At 38.5% G+C, this 22,010-nt stretch overlaps 1 protein-coding gene across 7 annotated transcripts in view; it reads left to right on the top strand.

Annotated features, from left to right (window-relative positions):
• The window catches only part of AUTS2 (activator of transcription and developmental regulator AUTS2), a 1,446,188-nt gene that overhangs the window by 1,410,270 nt on the left and 13,908 nt on the right, over nt 1-22,010 (top strand). For all 7 annotated transcript variants that reach the window (XM_063457388.1, XM_063457392.1, XM_063457394.1 and 4 more), the window contains 4 exons: nt 8,963-9,058; nt 10,707-10,778; nt 17,475-17,504; nt 18,001-18,072. In XM_063457388.1, coding sequence (XP_063313458.1) covers nt 8,963-9,058; nt 10,707-10,778; nt 17,475-17,504; nt 18,001-18,072 — 270 coding nt within the window. The remainder of the gene's footprint in view (nt 1-8,962; nt 9,059-10,706; nt 10,779-17,474; nt 17,505-18,000; nt 18,073-22,010) is intronic.

Here is a 22,010-nt window from a genome sequence, read left to right as displayed (position 1 = left end):
TTTTGGACTCTCTAGATATGTATCTACAGGCTACACACCTTCCGCAGCCATATGAGCCACAAGGCGGGGTACCCAACCATGTAGCTCGGGAAGGTGGCCTGATAGAAAAGTGACTGGGTACCAGCATGTCCCGGATATTACGTCCCCTTCTGGCCGTGATATCAATATGTGAGCCTAAGACATTCTTGAGATGTGTATCGTTCAATAAGATGGGCCAAAACCTATCTAGGGACCTTTTGACTTCGGACCAACCAGCGTCATACGTCGCAATCATGCGAATTGGTCCAGCCCCTCTAGTCCCCTCAGTTTCAGGATGATCACTCAGAAGTGCATCTCTCTGAGTCTCAAGTGCCCTTTTGTATGCTTTCTTAAGGCAACGGTTCGGGTAGCCTTTAGCTTTAAAGTAGGCTCTAAGTTGCTGTGCTTTTATTTTAAAATCAGAGAGGTCACTACAATTCCTGCGGAGACGGAGGTATTGACCCACAGGTATACCCTCCTTCAGGGGTCTCGGATGACAACTCCCCCAATGGAGAAGGGAGTTTGTAGCAGTGGGTTTTCTGAATAGGGTGGATTGGAATGTGCCATCCCTATTCATAGAGATGGTCACATCCAAAAAGTTAATTGTACGTCCACCGTATTCAGATGTAAACCGCAAATTCTCCTCATTTCGATTTAGCAGACTGACCAAATCCAAAAATTCTTGGTGGGTGCCCTGCCACACTATTAAAATATCATCAATGTAGCGGCCCCACCACAGAATCATGGGTAAGTATTTTGTCAGAGCATCGGAGGTAAAGATTTGTTGTTCCCACCATCCCAGGTGGAGGTTCGCATATGAAGGGGCACAAGCCGTGCCCATCGCGGTACCCCTCACCTGGTGGTAGAACTTGGTATTAAATAAAAAATAATTATGCGACAAAATAAATCCCAGAAGACGTAGGACAAAATCTGTATGTGAATCATCCCTACGAGTTCTTTGAGTAAGAAAAAATCCCACATGTTCCAACCCTCTGTCGTGAGGAATGGAGGAGTAGAGAGATTCTACGTCCAGGCTGCACAAACTGGCTGTGGGAGAAAATTGGAGATCCGAAAGTCTATTGAGGGCCTGTTTTGTATCCCTAATGTATGAGGGCAAAGCCTCCACCATAGGTCTCAGGACTTTGTCCACATATAGACTACCGTTTTGCGTAATATTGTCCACTCCTGAGACAATTGGGCGTCCAGGGGGACTTTCTTGGTTCTTGTGAACCTTGGGCAGGCAGTAGAAGGTTGCTATCTTAGGGTGACGATTAAGAATAAAATCATACTCGTCACCCGACAGCAACCCTCCACTGCGGCCTTCATCCAAGATCCCTTTGTATTTCGTGAGGTACTCATCTGTGGGGTCGGTTTTTAGAATTCTATAAGTCTCAGTGTCACCCAGAACACGTTCCACCATCTCAATATATTTACTAACATCCATTATTACGACATTACCCCCCTTGTCCGCTGGTTTGATAATGATATCAGCGTCATTTTGAAGGGATTTCAAAGCCCGTTGTTCATTTTTGTGGAGGTTGTCGTTTGAATGGATGTGAAGGGATTTGAAATTAATCTTTTCGATCTCGTTTTTAGCCGCTTCAAGGAACAATTCAATGTTCCTGAAGCCTGAAAAGCTTGGTGTGTAGCGACTTTTCGGTTTCAAATCGGTGTAGTTCTGGGTGGTACTTGGATCGTTTTCGTCCAAGAGAGACAAAAGAGTAGTCAAACATTGGTAATCCTTAGACGTAAGTCCAAGGTCTCTAGCTTTTTTCTCATTCTGGATAGAATGAAATTTGTATAAAGCCAATTTACGAATAAACAGATGAAGGTCTTTAATCCACCCAAATCTATCGAAAGGGGGGGTGGGTACGAAGGATAGTCCTCTACCAAGAACCTTGATTTGGTCTTGATTTAATGTACGGGAGGACAAATTAATGACTTGTGATTCAGATCCTATAGCTTGAGTAGTCTCTAGTACCTCCTCCTCCTCCCCCCCCCTCTCGGATTCCGGGTTTGGTACCTCGTACGATGGCTTGGAAACTCTTCCTGGTTGCCCAAGGCTAAAAAATTAACCCCCTTTTTCAAAATCCCTCTTGGGTTAGAGGATGTTACCGAGGTGGAAGGTTGTGATTGGGGCTCCACCAGGTTGGTTTGGCTTCCTGAGTCTGTATCAGAGGAGTCGTAGTCAGATGTTAGACAGTTCTCTGAGGTACGTCTTACTCTCCGATTAAATGATTTATAGACATTCCCAGTTTCGTAATCATTTAGATCCCTCAGAAATTTGTCGTGTTTTCTAAATTTTACCGATTCCTGGTATTTGTCCAGGTTCTGTTTCAGCCTGGACTCCATGAAGGTAAAATTGGGATCAGTCTGGAATTGTTTTATCCCACTAATCTCCTCGTCCAGACTAGCATTTACAGTTTTGAGCTTGTCTTGCTCAAATTTGCAGATGATTTGCATAAAGGTTTTAGAGCAGGTTCCAGCCGCAACCTCCCACTCTTTCATTAACTCAGTATTTTCAGAGTGGGATGAAGGGATATTTCTCACTCTCAGACCCCTTGGGACCATTTCTTTTTTTATATAATTTTCCAAGGAAGAAATCTCCCAACAGCTTCGAATTTGGTTTTTGTAAAGGCCCTGTAGTTTATTGAATGATTTGTTAATATCTGGGGTCATAGCGCTCTGGTCTAGTTTTGTATTGGAGAAGACATTATCTGCATCTTTACACCAGTCGCTGCTATCCAATTTATTGGTTAAAAAACCGGCCATGTTCTACTTAAAAAAAGATAAAGATAACCACTCAAGTAACCCAGGTATTGAAACCGGAAAAAATAGACAAAAGAATAAAACTACCAGCCAAAGAGAACTCTGGCGGAGAGTAATAGGGTTACAGGGGTAGTAAAGGGCATAACCCTACATATATAGAACAGACAAAAGAAGTAATGAGGAGAGCTCCTCGTATTCCCGGGGTGCTCCACCTCACCACTGCTACCCCTTGATGGATATCCAATAGTAGAAGCTTATAGAATTCTAAAAACCGACCCCACAGATGAGTACCTCACGAAATACAAAGGGATCTTGGATGAAGGCCGCAGTGGAGGGTTGCTGTCGGGTGACGAGTATGATTTTATTCTTAATCGTCACCCTAAGATAGCAACCTTCTACTGCCTGCCCAAGGTTCACAAGAACCAAGAAAGTCCCCCTGGACGCCCAATTGTCTCAGGAGTGGACAATATTACGCAAAACGGTAGTCTATATGTGGACAAAGTCCTGAGACCTATGGTGGAGGCTTTGCCCTCATACATTAGGGATACAAAACAGGCCCTCAATAGACTTTCGGATCTCCAATTTTCTCCCACAGCCAGTTTGTGCAGCCTGGACGTAGAATCTCTCTACTCCTCCATTCCTCACGACAGAGGGTTGGAACATGTGGGATTTTTTCTTACTCAAAGAACTCGTAGGGATGATTCACATACAGATTTTGTCCTACGTCTTCTGGGATTTATTTTGTCGCATAATTATTTTTTATTTAATACCAAGTTCTACCACCAGGTGAGGGGTACCGCGATGGGCACGGCTTGTGCCCCTTCATATGCGAACCTCCACCTGGGATGGTGGGAACAACAAATCTTTACCTCCGATGCTCTGACAAAATACTTACCCATGATTCTGTGGTGGGGCCGCTACATTGATGATATTTTAATAGTGTGGCAGGGCACCCACCAAGAATTTTTGGATTTGGTCAGTCTGCTAAATCGAAATGAGGAGAATTTGCGGTTTACATCTGAATACGGTGGACGTACAATTAACTTTTTGGATGTGACCATCTCTATGAATAGGGATGGCACATTCCAATCCACCCTATTCAGAAAACCCACTGCTACAAACTCCCTTCTCCATTGGGGGAGTTGTCATCCGAGACCCCTGAAGGAGGGTATACCTGTGGGTCAATACCTCCGTCTCCGCAGGAATTGTAGTGACCTCTCTGATTTTAAAATAAAAGCACAGCAACTTAGAGCCTACTTTAAAGCTAAAGGCTACCCGAACCGTTGCCTTAAGAAAGCATACAAAAGGGCACTTGAGACTCAGAGAGATGCACTTCTGAGTGATCATCCTGAAACTGAGGGGACTAGAGGGGCTGGACCAATTCGCATGATTGCGACGTATGACGCTGGTTGGTCCGAAGTCAAAAGGTCCCTAGATAGGTTTTGGCCCATCTTATTGAACGATACACATCTCAAGAATGTCTTAGGCTCACATATTGATATCACGGCCAGAAGGGGACGTAATATCCGGGACATGCTGGTACCCAGTCACTTTTCTATCAGGCCACCTTCCCGAGCTACATGGTTGGGTACCCCGCCTTGTGGCTCATATGGCTGCGGAAGGTGTGTAGCCTGTAGATACATATCTAGAGAGTCCAAAACTGTGAGTGACAGTGCAGGACAAGGCTCAATTGAGATAAAGAATTTCTTTAACTGTAACTCCAAGGGCCTTGTGTACCTACTGTCATGCTCCTGTGGAGCTAAATACGTGGGCAAGACATTCAGGGCATTCAAGGCTAGAATTATGGAGCATGTCCGGTCTCCAAGAAATCGCCTTGAAACACCTGTCTCGAGACATCTGAGAGAACACCATCATGGTGACTCCAATAATCTGAGGTTCTGTGGCTTGGAACTAGTTAAGAGGAACCTAAGACGGGGAGACTTCGACAGAGTCCTGAGACAGAGAGAGTCAAAATGGATATACAGACTAAAAACACTCCAACCTCGGGGCCTGAATGAAGGTTTCTCTTTTGCCCCATTCATTTGACCTCATTACTAGTATATCCCTTTAAGCGCCCTACCTTGGGTCATCTAGCTCTATTTATGTTATTTATGTTATTTATGTTAGGCCTATGTTCTACTATATATACTACACCACTTTGTTTTGTATCCATCGATCCGCTACACTTTCTGACCTATGAAACATTTAATTTTTTTATCTTTTTATTTTTTCACTTTGTTTCCTTTTTTCTGAGGTTAATTCTCTCCACTCCTATTAACCCTCTCTTATCCTCCCACATGTGTAGACATGCCATTAACAGTAAATCCTATGAATTGTAAAAAATGAGAAAAAACCCCACCCCCCCCCCCCCCCCCCTCCACAAACTAGTGCCACTCATAGGTAGTGTGGATGGGAGTACCATTACACTACATATGTATAGTGGCACTTTATATTAATTTACTGTGGATATGCCACTAATAAAGATATAAATAAAAATAAAAATATATGTGGACAATGTAAAAATGAAAGTTCTTTTTACATCTGTACAGTGGCTCCCCATATTAAAATGGATGAAGGGTAATTCCCTCCATAATATACGGTTTGATGGAGACTTGTACATATATATACTTTGGTATACAAAAAACAAGGGGGTTTCATGTATGCATATATACACCACGGCACACAAAATAATTGGGGCTAAAATCTATATCTAAGACTCATTTTAGAGTCAATTTAAAAACTAAACTACCCTTTTACGAAGAGGAATCACGTCCCGAATTTTACTAAGCACAAATTCTAAGTGCGTGCGCATGCGCAAGCAACTTGCAACGGTCATGCGCACTACACTCAGGGACAGTGATTACACTCCTCGTTCAGCCGGGATCAGCTGTTTGGCGGCACACGCTTGAATCCCTCCTCCCGTGGACAGGTAGGAGGGCTTCTAAGGGGTATTTAAGGAGTGAAGGGAGGCTGTCACACTGCCAGCTACCTGCCCTTGAGAAAGGCGGTTATACCGCCGAAACGCGCGTTGGGCGACCTGAGCAGGACGACCTGCACTACTATTTGGCTATGACTTAATGCTTTTGGTCATGGCCTTTACTGACTGAGACTATAGCTAGCGGGATACCCCCACAAGAGATCTTGAACTTTCAAATGTACTTAAGGGATTTATGACATAGGCTAAGTGTAGTGACTGAGTCTGTTTTCTGTACAACGAACTCAGTCTAGACAGCACTTTCTCTAACTGATTTATTTCCTCTACCTCTCATCTCCCTATCCTTTCGATTTAACTTCTACCAGACTTAATATTAGGAGGTTTTTCTCCCTACTACTGGAAGTCATTGTTCAATTAGGGATTGGGTGGAAGAGGTCTTTTTGTACTTATGTCATACATTTGTTTATTATTATTATTTTTTATCTCTTTTTTTCCCCACTTGATCTATGTAAAGGGGAGATATCCTGCTGCTATATATTACATCTAACCATTAACAGGCTATTTTTTCCTTGATAGACAATTTTTTGTCAGTGTGCTCAATTGTCTCACTTAATTATACAAGAGTGATAGTACTCTGATATACTGTGGCATATTTGCATTGAGCTGCACTGCACTGACATACTGTGGCATATTTGCATTGAGCTGCACTGCTCTGATATATTGTGACTTATCTACTCACACAAGGAAAATGCTTGAATACTTTACCAGTTAGATGTTTAGTCTCTAGTCGTTATTTTATTTTTTTTACCACTTATGGTATATGAGGGTGTGTGTTGTTCACTATTTTTTGTGAGTGTGTTGGAGACCTATATAATTATTATTGTTTGTTTCAATAAAGGTTGTCAGTTTTTTTAGAAAGCTTCTACTATTGGATATCCATCAAGGGGTAGCAGTGGTGAGGTGGAGCACCCCGGGAATACGAGGAGCTCTCCTCATTACTTCTTTTGTCTACAATGGAGAATGAACTGATAGGGAATACATCGAGGAATGGATTGATCTTGACAACCAATTTCTGGGTCACCATGGCAACTTGGTACCTTTGATTTGTTGAGCCCTGACCTAAACTTTAAAAGAGAATGTCATTAAATTGGTAAATGCGTGTATGTAAAACTACTTGAAGAATGACATTTTCTATTCCATTCTGATGCTAATTTCTAGATGGGTTTCTGGTCTTCACTACTGTATTTGGCTAATGTGCGTAAATCTCAATTTCTCAGTATCTGTTTGAATCACTAATGACTCACATCCAACAATATAGTTGTGAAAAAGACCTGGTATTAAGCAAAACTACGAACAGAATGTTTTAGAACAGAAAGGTAAATGCATAGAACTGTGTTATAGACATAAATCTACAGACGTTCCCTTAGAAATTCATTTTATTCTTTGTACTAAGCCTGAATACATTTGAAAAGGCACATAGACAGACAGAATATATCTTTCTGTTGCCTGCCTTTATGGTTTTGTACTTTATACAAGCCATATTGTGAATCTCATTCACAAAAAACAAGCACAAAAGACATTTGTGCTTGACATTTACAGATCCCCAAAATAAAAATGGGACTGCTGGTGATCTCCCATGGCTAGTTTGAGGAGCAGTTTAATAAACTGTATAACAGCATTTTTCTATCTTCACAATTATAACAAATGGTTGAAAGTTAACAATAAAATCAAACTTATTATTCAATAAAATTGTCCTCATGTGTCTAGACGTGTTGCAATGGAACATATATACAATATACAGTGTTTAATGAAAGTGTGTGAACTATTCAAAATTACCTTTATTCAGGAACAAAAAATGTGACATCTAAGTCCTAATGATAGAAAATCAGGTTTAAGCAAAGTTATGTATATAAACATGTTATTTAAGTCATATGTTCCAGTCGGTGATGTTGAAGTGCCGTATCCTATGAAATAAGTACAACTGAGACATTGTGACATGTATTATACCATCAAGAAAAATAAATCTGTTCACAGGAGTAGGAAGTGTTACAATGCAACTACATGATATACTGGCCTCCATCAATCAAATATCCATCAAATGAAGGGAATTCAACCCTACTATTACCCTGACATAAGTGTTTTGAAATGGTTTGGTGTGCCATCATAATCTCAGGGCCCTGAAACAATAGAGTCAGGATTATACCAAACACATATACACAAAGAGATCCTTATAAAAATATATAAACAGACCATTATAAAAAATGTAAAGTGCAAAATTTGCACTAATATTATATTAGGATTTAGCTCACAATCAACCTTGAGATATATATTGAGAAATATATTTGGTACATATACAGTCAGGATTATACCAAATATATATGTATGTATGTATTTATTTTATTTATTATATGGTATAATCCTTACTATATATATCTCAAGGATAAATAAAATATTACTTTTATTTCCAGCAAAGACTGTTAATTTCAACATTGTGCCCAATAAATCAATTTTAATGGCATGTGCTTCAGTAGATTTTCCTCATCTGTCATCAGAACATTTTAGTCAAACGTAAGGCAGCTTTATAGATAATTCTAAGGGGTTCACAATCTTTCTCTCATCACTGTATATTTTGGCACACCTAGCAATGTTCCCTGAGAGTCCGACCACACAGCTTTTTCTGTTTATTAAATGGCCCATAGATTAGCATTAGCAGTGACAGCATAACCACTAAAGCAGACTAATGAAGTCATAATTGTGCGTATCCTTTAATTTCCTACACAACACCATTAAACCTTTAACAAAGTAATTGAGTTTTAATGGAGTGAAATCCTGGCTCTCTTAAAGCTTCATTTTTTAATTAGCTAGCTATTTCCCTTGGTCTTATTTGGCTTAACATCCCTCCTGCTTTTGATGTACTCTAAATTCTGAAACCACTTAGGCATTCAATCCAATTTAATAATTCATAATTACAAAATCACCTTTTATTTTGGAAGAAAGAAATTCATCGAGGGTATCGTTTCTGTGCTAATTGATGTTGAATGTCCTTAAAGTTCTCCACTCAACAGGCATTAAAACAGTTTCATTGCTTTGGCTGTGGGAACCAAGAATCTCTCCTGCATTAATGTCTGCTTTCTGCCTTGCACATGTACTATATTGTTTTGTGTCACGTGGGCCATTGTTTGTTTTAGTTTTTTGTATTTTTCAGAACCATTTTTCTCACAGGCATTTATTTTCTTGCAGTTGTTTCATTCCTATCCTCCAGCCGTGTCTGGCATTCCTCCTATGATCCCTCCGACTGGGCCTTTTGGTTCCCTACAAGGAGCATTTCAGCCTAAGGTAAGAAAACTGATTTATTGTGAGTCACTTTCTGTTCTGCATCTATGGCACATCCTTAATATATGTATGTTACGCCCAAGATACTGTTCTATTCTTATAAAGACAAGTGTAGCATCCCATCTATTTATTAAAAGAATAGCTTTCTTGATATAGTGTACTAATAACTATATTGATAATATCACAATGCATTGTATCATGGTCAGTATCAGACAGGTTGAAATCCATTCTACATTCAGTATAATTTGGAGTCAGTTTTGCAAAATCCAGACATTGCAATTTTAGTGTCAGCAAGACCCCAGTTGGTACTGGATTATTTTCGATAATCCAAACTATAGACATTCGGACTTCAGTTTCTGTTATTTGAGCATGTCTCACTTTGGTCATTCAACTCAATTCTCAACATGCTGTTGTTAGCTTTGCCAAGTTGTTATACTTGCAAAATTTACTGGGAGCTTGGCAAGTTCCTCCTGAGTTGGATCTATCACAACTTACTAAATACCATGAAATATTACAATATCGACAAAAGATCCTTATTGACGTGAAGTTCACAAATCGGAGATGAATGCTACATTAAATTGGCAATGAACAATACTTTCTTTTTCTCATAGCAAAGCAAAAGAAGAAAAATAACACATAATAAAATACGAAATAAAATAATATGTAATATTGGAATAAACTAGTATGTACTTTTTTTTTTAAAGACAAACATTTATATTGAATGTTCTATATTTGTTAATTGCAAAAACTCAATAAAAAAATGTGAAAAGGAGGATTTCTAACTAGATCTTGTCTACTGATTATATCTAAAACAATTAAGGCAATTAATTTGAACAAAAAGGGGTAAACCTCTTATATGGGAACTGAAATATATTTCTGACTACACCTTTTTAACAACTCTTTTTTGTGGGGGGAAAAATGCATTTTATAACAAAGGTGGCATGTCTGCTTTGTGAGAGCTGGTCATTCTCAGAATATACTTTGGAAATGTGCTTGGGTCAAGTTGTGCCAAAAAAGCCATAACAAATGTATTATTTATAAAAGGTGACAAAAATTATCTGAGTTAGTCGGAAGAAATAAAATTGTCATACTGCTGAGCTTGCAATCTTAGCATAATTGGCAAAAGACTGCAGCTTTGAATCCCAAGTGACACATTAGTTCAATTGATAACTTTGCGGTTGTACTAAAGAATCGCATCTGAAATTCCATCCATGTTAGGGATGGAAGCTTTCTCATTATCACTGACCCCAGGAGAATATCGCCCCGGCTATTCAGCCTATTGACACTTGAAATAAAAAGCTCTGTGTATACACTGCCTACAGATCATACCGAAAGGTAATACAAACCTGTCTTAGTCCTGCTGCTCGGATAGCCAGAGCTTTATGTTACAATATAAAGGTTGACAAAAGGGTGAACAGTGAAAAGATTTGTGTGTTACTATGGCCTCTTCTTTGCTACTGCCAAAACCAATGATGTTTAGCTGCACTTATCAAGAAAAGTCACAGGCCATTAGGTCTGAGCTGAATGAGAATGAAAAAGAAACTGCCAGGATAAGGGACATGTCAAACACAAAGCTAAAGTGATATGAAGTAGTGTGGAGGGGAAAAGTATTTTGTCATGTCCAATTAATTTCAACTGTTCTTATTCTTAGACTTCAAATTCTATTGATGTTGCAGCTAGACCTGGGACAGTCCCACACACTCTCCTGCAGAAGGACCCCAGGGTAAGTAGAAGAGAGACAGACTGCATTCAGAGTGTCACCATTATGTCAAAATATTTATAATGCTCCTGGGATGACTGTGTGTCCTTGTACAAAAAAAAGGCAATCAATGTCACACCTTTTGTAAGTGACAAAGTGAAAATCTTGTTTAATGATAAGTATCATGCAACAGTGGCCAGGCTCTGTAATGTGTTTAATGGGAGCAGGAACCTAGCATATGGTTACATTGCCTGGAGATTTGAGCCATAAGTGTTCATATTTATATTTTTGCTAAGTATATTATATGTCTTGAATTAGAATTGAATGAAGAGACAGTCTCTGGTACAATGCACAATAGATGCTTAGTTAAACAGAGAGAGTTTGCAAGATCATTTCTGAAGGATCAATTCTTCCCAATGTTGTATCTTCATACATTTACTACATCTTCTGGCCAGTGGAGGTACCAGGCGATGAAGATGTATTGAAAGATGAACATGGAGCCACTGTAGAGTAAGACATTTAGGCAAGGGTATCTATCCCCGTGCTCCACCATAGTAGAGTACATGTCAACTTGGAGATCTTTACAAAAATTCCAAATACCCCAATGGTGACAGTATTGCTTTATTACTATATGGTAGACTACACAGTTGACAGTAAGACATACTGGATAAAGTCACTGTGATTTGCACTGGCTTGTCTTAGGCCAAATTAGCATAGTTTAAATACACTTTCAAGCTCACTTAAACTAGAGATTTTGACCACTTAGTCTCAAGTGTTTATAATTTAGTTTGAGATATACTAATGTTTCCCAATGTAATCAATTCAAAGGTCAATAATTGAGATTGAGATCTGCATTTTCTCGTATTTGGTTGATTGAAAGGACTATGATGACGGTATAATACATTTCAATGAATAGCGTCCACGTTGTTTCTGAGATTCTACTTTGCTGTCAACATCACTGTCAAGAATTCACCATTCCCAGATCTGTCATATCATAATTAGAAATGCTTCTTAGTTCACTCCAGGCAGTGTTAATAATTTTACTTATTCAAATGAAGTCAGATTTGTGGCACGCATAATTTCATGAATTCGCATCCATCATATACAATTGAATTCACTTGTAAAATGAATCTCACTGGTTCAAGAAGGGGCTACCAATGTCAACGACAAAGTTTTAAATAGTTAGACAGCTCAACTATTCTGTGAATTCTTAATAGTAAAAAGGCAGAAAAGTAAGTGAAGAAAATCCCTCACTCACAAAAAACATGTAGCCGCAACTCCAACATTAAATAAACATGGATGTACTGGTTTTCATCATACTTATAGCAGTTCAATAGGTGCAATAACCGGGTTACCTTCTCGGTGCTGGAATCCTCACAGTAATCAAAAGATACGTCACACAGCGTTTCACCCCACCCCACATCAGATGTTGAGAAAGCACCCAGGGCTTCTCTAATCTTTCTTTAGGGTCGACTTCTTTGGTGGTCTCCCCCCTGCAGATGGTCCTATGCTCAAGTTTTGGACTTTTTATACTTTGTTCACTCACAACCTTTTTTTTTTTTTTTTTCATTTTCACATGCTTGGACCAATACAGCATACATGAGGACTGCTGTTCTAGTATCTTGCCATATGTATTTTCTTTTTTTACTTCAATAAATGTGCATTTTTTCTATGATTTCTTCCTGATGTTTTTTGCGGGATTCCCTATAAGTGCGGTTCAACGAACTTGTCCTGTGTGAAGTATTATATGTGAATCATTCCCCCTGCATATTAGCAAATTACTGGAAACGAGTTTAACATTATACTGCAACATAGCTTTGTATTTGTAAACTGTATCTGCCAGACTTATGATGAGATGAGTATATTTTAATTCAGTAAAGCTATTACATATGTCAGTTTACTACCAAACACACTCTTGAAATAAATCGCTATAGGAACCATGCTGGAATCATCTCTTAAATGAAATCTCAAACAACTCACAAGGTTAGGTCCTTTTGAAGTCAAAGTGGGCCACGTTTCTCAAGATGACATGACTTTAGAAGAATAATTGGAAAATATTTCAACAAACAGATGGGGAAATGTAAACATTAGCCAAAATTGCAGTGCCTGTTATCAGGTTCAGTTGGCAGAGTAAATAGATTTTTTAAACACTTTGCCAGCTCTTTGACAAAGTCAAGTACAGTGCAGCAATGGCTTTTACTAACATTGGTAAATTACAAAACACCAAAACCAGAAGTGTGTCATATCACCTTTTGATATACATATAAATATTTTAAGAAAAAAATACAGATCCCAATTCTAATCCACCACACTAGTCAGTGAGAGGCTTTACATGTCATATTTATGTATATAGCAAATTTATATATATATATATATATATATATATATATATATATATATATATATATTGATATATATATTGATGTCACATATAGTCATTATTAAGTGTCCTTTATTTTATTAACCCCATTAATGTTTTTACCAGTGCATTCACAGTTATAAGCTGTGTTAAATTTACATCCAAAACCAAAGTTAATATGACAGTATTTAACAATATTATTAGGAAAAGAAAAGCCTTTATGTCTTAATGTTGTTTCAGCCAAGACTCTCTTGGTCTCTCTCCCATTTAGCCATCCCACTTGCTTTCTTTCCAAAGCAAGGCATTATCCCCTGTGGTACAAGAGTGGAAAGTGCTTGTGCATGAAATGCAGTATTTGTTGTTGTTGTAACGATACAGTCCCGTATTCCCTCAGCTGCTGTATTATTGAGTGTGCTGATGAAATATTGATGTAATTGGTGGATTGGAAGCTTCTTGATTTCCAAATGTAGGTTGCACAAAAAGGAGTGTGTTTTCAAAGGCTTCAGTTATGGCACATTAGACAATGGCTAGTGATTCCAGCAAGCATTTTTGTTTTTCTTTAAAATAAGAACAAAATGATGTTAATTTCAGGTTAGTATAGGAATTGGGAACCCGTAATCCTACAGATTCTACCTATCAGTACTTAGTGAATTGATAAAAGGTGTCTTTAGTTTATGCTTTAATATATAAACTATATTTCCATCAGTCTCTCTCTCTCTCTCTCTCTCTCTCTCTCTCTCTCTCTCTCAGTATATATTATACAGCTGTGCTTGGTTTGCACAGGTGAAAAAAAAAACTCCTGAAAATAAAAATAAGCATATAAACTCAGTAACACACTGAACTAATTGTACAAACTGAAAAAGTTCATATTTCTGTAATTTATCCCATTTTGTGATCTTTATCCCTCCCCACTTTAAATATCCTCAAAGTCGTATTTCTTCATCCCCTACCAGTATTGTACACAATATCTTATATCCATTTTTTTCCTTAATCACTTTTTGTTCTCCTTTCTCGTTATCACATATTGCAATGCAATTTTATTTTTAATTTCCTGGTAGGGGTCATTGCAGATGTGTGTACACATTTGTTTGTACATGTGTATATACTTCCCAGAAATCCCATAACTATGTAAAACAGTCTGTTACCTACATGTATATCAAGAGGTTTGTAACTAAATAGCATTCTTACTGACACACGCAGACACATACTTTCTAATAAAGACATGTGGATATAAATAACGAACACACTTACTACAGGTTCCTTATTGTGTTGGCCTGGCATCTGATGATGCACCCTGGTTCAGAGGTAGACTGCAGCACACCATGGTTGCTCTTAATATCCATGTGCCAAACAATTTTCTCTTTCAAATACCTATACTTTCTGTATGGTCCCACAATAAGTAAACTAAATGCCACTGGGTGTTGGTGAGAAGGGCAGCTAATGACATTTTAATGTTCTTGCTAATACAAAGTACAGAAAACGCTATACATTTGCAGACTCCTTGGCACAAGGCCATTATCCTCAAGACATCTCTATTGTTGTCCAGATATGGATGTTCTTTTAGAAAGAGACGTCAGGGACTGTTTAACTGAGCATATGTTGAGTAAATCTGATCAACCCTCCTTCTTTCCAATATTCAGCTTTCGATGTAACGTGGAAGCATTTTTTCACAAAGCAGACTCTGAATTAAAGTAATGAAACCTATATAATTTGGTCTCATATTTGAAAAAAACAAACTAACAAACAAACATAACAAAAAAAATGAATACATTTATAAGAATGTTAAATGAACAAAGCACTCTTTATTATCGAACAAACTATTATTTTGTATTTTTGTCTCCTTATCTGGCAATTAGATGCTTTTTTTTTTTTTTTACTTTTTTACTTAATTGAAATTCTAGTTCTATTCTTGGATATTTTGTTGCAGTTTGCCAAATCATTTTTGCTGTCAGCTAATTTCCATATGAACACTTTTGTCCTGTACAAGCCAGCTCTGTCTTGTCTGATATACAGAACAGTTGATGCCTATTAAAAACATTTCACCATATCAAAACAGCAGCTGGCCATTGTTGGCAGTATATCCATGCCATTCTGTCCAGTGCCAAAATTTTCCATGTTGTATAAAAAAATGTCCAAGTTATAGAAAACAAATAAATGGCACTGGTTTACAATGAAAAAGTAAAAAAAAAAAGAAAGAAATTCAAAATATATGTTTGTCGCTAGTAATGTAAACACATATAAGTAAAATTATGTTAGGTTAAAAAAAGGTCAGAAATCTATTCTGTTTATTGATCCGAACAAAAACATGCATATAAAGGAATACATATTTGAATTTGCTGACATGCACAGAGAATTAGTCAAAAATCAAGATCAAGATGCATATACCTATAGGATGCTTAACAATTTTTTTTTACTGACTTATTGTGCAAATTAATTTGCTTTCATGATGCTCATTGAGCCAGATACAAAATCTAGTAAGATGCTTTGATGCACCCTTTGGTGTTTGAATTAAGCATAGTGGACCAATGGCCATAATGTGTGTGTGTATATTTATATATATATATATATATATATATATATATATATATACACATACACTACGTGGAGGAAATATACACATATACACACTACATGGACAAAAGTATTGGGGCACATTCATTATTAACTTCAGGTGTTTCAATCAGACCTATTGCCACTGGTGTATAAAGTCCAGCACCCAGCCAGGCAGTTTGCATTTACAAACATCTGTGAAAAAGATGATTTTTATATATATATATATATATATATATATATATATATATATATATATATATATATATATATACACATACACTACGTGGAGGAAATATATACATATACACACTATATGGACAAAAAATATTGGGGCACATTCATTATTAATTTCAGGTGTTTCAATCAGACCTATTGCCACTGGTGTATAAAGTCAAGCACCTAGCCAGGCAGTTTGCATTTACAAACATCTGTGAAAAAGATGGGTCATTCTGAAGAGCTCTATGAATTCAAGCTTGGTACTGTGATAGGATGCCACCTTTGAAATAAGTCTGCTTGTGAAATGTAATCCCTGCTAGATATTGCACGGTCAACTGTAGGTGGTGTTATTGGAAAGTGGAAGCTTTTAGGAACAGCAGCAACTCGGCCAGAAATCAGAAGACCATGTAAAGTTACAGTGCCGAGTGCTGAGGCACATGGTGCGTACAAGTCGACAACGCTCTGCTGATTCCATAGCTGAAGCGTTCCAAACTTCCACTGGAATTAATATCAGCACAAAAACTGTGTGGCAGGAGCTCCCTTGAATGGGTTTCCATGGTCGAGCGGCTGCATGCAAGCCTTTACATCGCAAAGTACAATCCAAAGCTTCAGCTTGAGTGGACTAAAGTGGACTAGAGTGGACACCGCCACTGGACTCTGAAGCAGTAGAAACATGTTCTGTAACTTGACGAAGCACGCTTGGTTTAGCATCTGATGGGCGAGTGTGGGTACTGGTATGGGGCTGTTTTTCATGAGTTGGACTTGTCCCGTTACTACCACCGAAAATAAATCTTGATGCATAAAGCATACCAAGACATTTTTGACAATATCATGCTTCCAATTTGGAAAGGTCCTTTTCTAGTCCAGTATGACTGTGCCCCAGTGCACAAAGCAAAGTCCATAAATACATGGTTCAATGCACAGAACTTGACTGACCTGCACAGAGCCCTGACCCTCAACTCCATCAAACTCCTTTGGCATGAACTGGAATGGAGATTATGAGCCAGGCTTTCTTGTCCACCATTCATACCTGACCTTACACATGCTGTACTGGATAAATGAGCAACAATTCCCACAAAAATACTTCAAAATATTATAGAAAGCCTGCCAGAAGAGTGGAAGCTGTTATACCTGCAAAGAGAGGAAAACCTACATGTCTATGTATTTAGAATGCATTGTCATAAAAGTCCCTTTTGGTGTAATGTTTAGGTGTCTCAATATTTATGTCCATATAGTGTATGTATATATATATATATATATATATATATATATATATATATATATATATATATATGCATATATACATGCTCACACATAGTATTAGATAACCACATGATTAAAACTGAACAAATTGTGACACATTCTGTGCCATGTTCAATAAATTGTCATTTCTGATGTTAAATTGCTGGAAGAGGAGGTAAGATTGGCTGTTATGCTGTGTAAATTGACTAATTATTCTTGAAAAGGGCTTAATTTGAAAGTAAAATCCCAACATTTTAATTTATCTTCATTATGAACCAATAAGCATTTGTTAATTAAAGCGATTGTCTGAGTGACAGGCATGTAACCAAGTTGTCATTTTCTCTTCACAGTTGACAGATCCTTTCAGGCCTATGTTGAGGGTAAGATGCTTTTTTAACATCTTTCTTGGCACATCATGGAAAAATTAAATGAATTAAATAAAATTGTCGATCAGCAATGTACTCATGCCCAGTATAGAAAAGACAAGTCGCTTTATTGTGAAATCTTGCAAACTGAACTCAGGGCATCACAAGTGAGCAATTGTTTAGATGCTGTATTTGTTTTCCTTTTTATTGATATATTTAGAAAGGTCCATGCTTTAAAAAGACTGCAGTGGATAATTGTTTTGACAGTTTGTAAAGATGCACTAAATGTGATGTGTGTACAAATGTATTTTTTGCATTATTTTGAGGTGTAAGTAGAAAGCAAGATTAAACTTTTCTGAAGGAGTTTGCCTTTTAGATCCTAGGGACAAGGTTTTCTGGTCATATGTTGCATCAATAATTTTTTTAAGAAAGAAAATATATACACCAAGCCTTAACAATTTTTTACCTCTTCCACGTTCTCATATATGCATATATGACTCTTGTTTTTCAGAAACCTGGAAAATGGTGTGCTATGCATGTCCATATCGCCTGGCAAATTTACCACCATCAACAAAAAGTCAAGGTTAGTCTGAAACTAGTGTGACTTTTTGGCTGTCTGAAAAACATAGACTTAAAATAGACCAAGTATTTTTTTTTTTTTTTTAATTCTTTATTTTTGACGTGCACGATAGTTACATGAATTCACACTTCGCCATACCAGTAAAAGCAAGACAGATTTTTACATTATGCTGAACAGTGGTGGCATATAAGCAATACTGGTGCACATTTTTTTTATAAGAATCAAGATTGGTACATCTGTAAATATAGATATAATATGAATAAAGAAAGCCACCGATTAATTAGTTAACACGCTTGTACATGAATGTGAGTAGCTTGACAGGGTAAGCTGCATTTTTCTAGAAGTACTTCACACACGGATGTTTAATAAGGCAGAATAGCGTAATATATATAGCACAATGCTGGACACTTTAAGACACGTTAAGGGAAATCTAGTTGAGTGGAACAGCTTACACTTGAGGTTATGCACGCTTGATTTTAAGTAAGTGTGGCATAGCCCTATAGGTAAATGCACAGGGTTTAATACACAGAGGTTGCAGCCAGCTAAAACTAATGTTGCATAAATATGATAGTGCCTGAGAGGTCATGGATCTGCTAAGTTGGGACATGCCAATTTAAACATTAATATGAGGTGGATGTAGGAGACAGAGCCCCAGGCAGAGCTTTAGTCCACAGATCATTACAATGTCCCGTAGAGTGGCCAGCTGCACAAACATGTCCCCAGCTCCACATAATTCACGGCCCATCTCCTTTCAACCTATGCCCGTAGGGTTTACCGGAGTGTCCAGCATGGTGGTGGTCTGCCAGTCCGTGGCTCTCCCGCTTGGTGAGTGGATGCCTAGGCCCGGTCTGCTGAGGGGGAGGCCAGGAGGTGGCCAAAAGCCGTCTAGCAGGGCCCCCAGGGCGTCCGGTGTGGTGGTCGTAGGGCCTGCTGTGGCAGTGTGTGGCAGTGACAGGCCTTGCGTTGCTGATCCTGGTGCGGTCGCCATCTTGTGAGGCTCCTTTCCTGCGCTTGTGTGGCTCAGATTTGTTTTGCGCGGCTGCAAAGTTTGGAGCTGGGTTCGCCGTCTCTCAGTGTTGCACGGCCGGGAGGTTTGAGCCGCCTTGTTGGCTGTGGGCGGGAGATAGGAGCAAATCTTCCCTTTGCCGTCGGTGCACATGGCGTCCGCCATTTTAAGTGTGGCAGGCGGGCTCCCTGGCCTCAGTTGCTGTGTCGTGGTCAGTGCCACAGAGTGAGGACCGGGATCACCCCCCCGGTCCAGAGGGGGGGGAAACGGAGCCGGACCCGCTCTGATCTGCGCTCGTGGCTGGGTTCCGTGGCGCAGGATAGTGGGGCAGCGGCCGTCTGCCCCACTCACCGCAGGAGAAGGCCCTGGTCGGGGCAACATGTTTCTCTCCCCCCGGGGGACTGAAGCACAGTGAGCCAGCCTCTCCCCGGGTCCAGCAGTCTCTCAGCCTCGGGTAACTGCTCTGACGGTCGAATTTTAGGCGATGAAATTTGGTTTTAGAGGGTGACTTTCAGTGATTTGCAGGAGCTGCTCAGGCTTGCGACCGTCCAGCTCGGCGGTCCGGCCCCGCCCCCCAAGTATTTTATTTTGAAGTATGGAAGAGTCACTCACCGTTTCCTAGCTGCTAAATTGGAACTTTGGTAGCTACAATTGCACTATAATGTTATTTTCCTTTTTCCATTTTTAAGGGACAAAAACAACTAGTGCAATATCCGATGACCAATTTATTTTCTCTTGCACAAGAAGATTACATTCATAATTTAACATTTCATTATAAGTACTGTTTCTGTAGAGCTGATGCATCTGTTTTTCCAACCAACTTGACAAAACAATATGTACATCACATCCCCCGGATGTTAGAAGGAAGAATAGTTAAAACCCATTAATTTATCCCAGGCTCCTTTCCCCTGAGTGTTTTTTTTTTATCATATTTCATAATTTTTCATTTATTAATTGACTGAAAGAAAAACTTGAATCTACTTTTAAAAAAAATAATTCATAAGACTATTTTCAGTATAAATTAATATGAATTGTCGTCTTCTTCTTCCCCAACCAGTATATGATTTCATGTTTCTTAGAAGGTACAATATAAATGCTAGCTGATCAAGCGTTATAGCTCTCAGGGGCATTGTACAAACATTAATTAACTTTCTCTCCCTTCGTTTAATTCATAATGGAATTTGAAAGCATCTCCTGTGCTTTTACTAAGTTAATTTGTTGGGGTTTTTTTTCCTCCTCAATTGCAACCATTAATTGAGGCTCATCTAGTATTGTTTCACGGTGGCAGAAAGTCACCTTGAGATGTGGTAAAATCTGAGGCATGATTAACTTCATAAACACACACTGAACAGACAAAAAATAAATTACTAATTGTAGTGTTTTGTGTTGCTAATTATCTGTATTATCTTTTTTATTTACTCGTCCACTTTTCCAAATCTACATTATTATTTAAACAAATCAGACATATAAGAATGGAAAGTTCACATTTTGTAACATTTCTTTTTGCTATTTTTTTGCTTTTAAAGGAGCACTATAGGGTCAGGAACACAAACATGTATTCCTGACCCTTTAGGGTTAAAACCACCATCTAGCCACCCTGGTCCCCTCATGCCTCCCTAAATATAGTAAATCTTACTTGTATTGAAGTCTGCAGCTGCATGCTTCGTGCCTGTTTCCTTTAGACCTGCCCACTGCCAGCAGAAGTGGTAGCCTGATCCAATCACAATGCTTCCCCATAGGATTGGCTGAGACTGACAAAGAGGCAGATAAGGGGGAGAGCCAGCACAATTCAAACACAGCCCTGGCCAATCAGCATCTCCTCATATAGATGGATTGAATCAATTAATCTCTATGAGGAAAGTTCAGTGTCTGCATGCAGAGGGTGGAGACACTGAATGTTTGGATGCATTTTAAACAGCCATGACCCAGGAAGGATCTCTAACAGCCATCTGATGAGTAGCCAGTGAAGCAAAAAGCCTGAAGGTAAAGATTCTACTCACTAGAACAAATTCAATAAGCTATAGGTGTTCTGGTGACTATATTGTCCCTTTAACATTGTTGGGATGCATGTAATGATGGTTAAATGCCTCCTTTATCAAGTTATCTTACAAATACTGGAAGGTTAACATAAAAAAGAGAGAGAGAAAGGATTTTGAAGCTGTGTAATACAGAGTGTATGGGAAGCAATGCAAATAGGAAAAAAAATGGGGTGAATGGGAATCCACAAATATTAAAATAGAGCAATAAAAAGATGCATATATTGAGGGACACTATTGTCAAAATATTGTGTGTCCCTGTAGTTTATATTGTTATGCTTTAACAGTTGTGTGATAATTATTTTTTAAAATATACTATATTTCATAAAAGGGGTATTTTACTTAATAACAAGTTATGATGACTTGAGAACTTTCTTATAAAATGTAGACCAAGACAGCATAGTTGAAAATATACCTAGTTCTGTGGCAATGGAAATGCTTTCTAACTTGGCTAATTTGTCCAAATGTAGATCATCACAGCCCACTGTTTGGTAAATAGACCACAGTGCTGTTGATTAGAAACATATTGACAGGCACAGAGCATCACTTGATGTAAAAAGTGATGAGGGAATTCCAGAGACTGTGTGTATTTTGTTGCTTGACCTCATTGTCTCAGAAAATGGTATTGTTCTCTGTTCAATTACCCAAAGCTGTAATACAACTTGCTGTTTTATTTTAAGTGAAGTGAATTTTCCCTCAGAGACTGTGGTTACCAAATGAGAAAAACTATTAAAATTACTGCTAATCCACACAGGAGTTAGTAAATAGACTCCAGTCATTGCTATAATGTTTTCCCCAAAGCAAAAGCGTTAAGTCAGCTAACTTCACTCAATAAAATAAATGTTGTTTTGCAACGGGCCTCTGACGTATGTGGAAACATGTGGTGTTTGTAGACTTCA

Source organism: Pelobates fuscus, chromosome 1 (genome assembly GCF_036172605.1).
Source record: "Pelobates fuscus isolate aPelFus1 chromosome 1, aPelFus1.pri, whole genome shotgun sequence".
NCBI classification, from domain to species: domain Eukaryota; kingdom Metazoa; phylum Chordata; class Amphibia; order Anura; family Pelobatidae; genus Pelobates; species Pelobates fuscus.
Note: the sequence above shows the minus strand (reverse complement) of the source record. Positions and strands in the feature narration are given on the sequence as shown.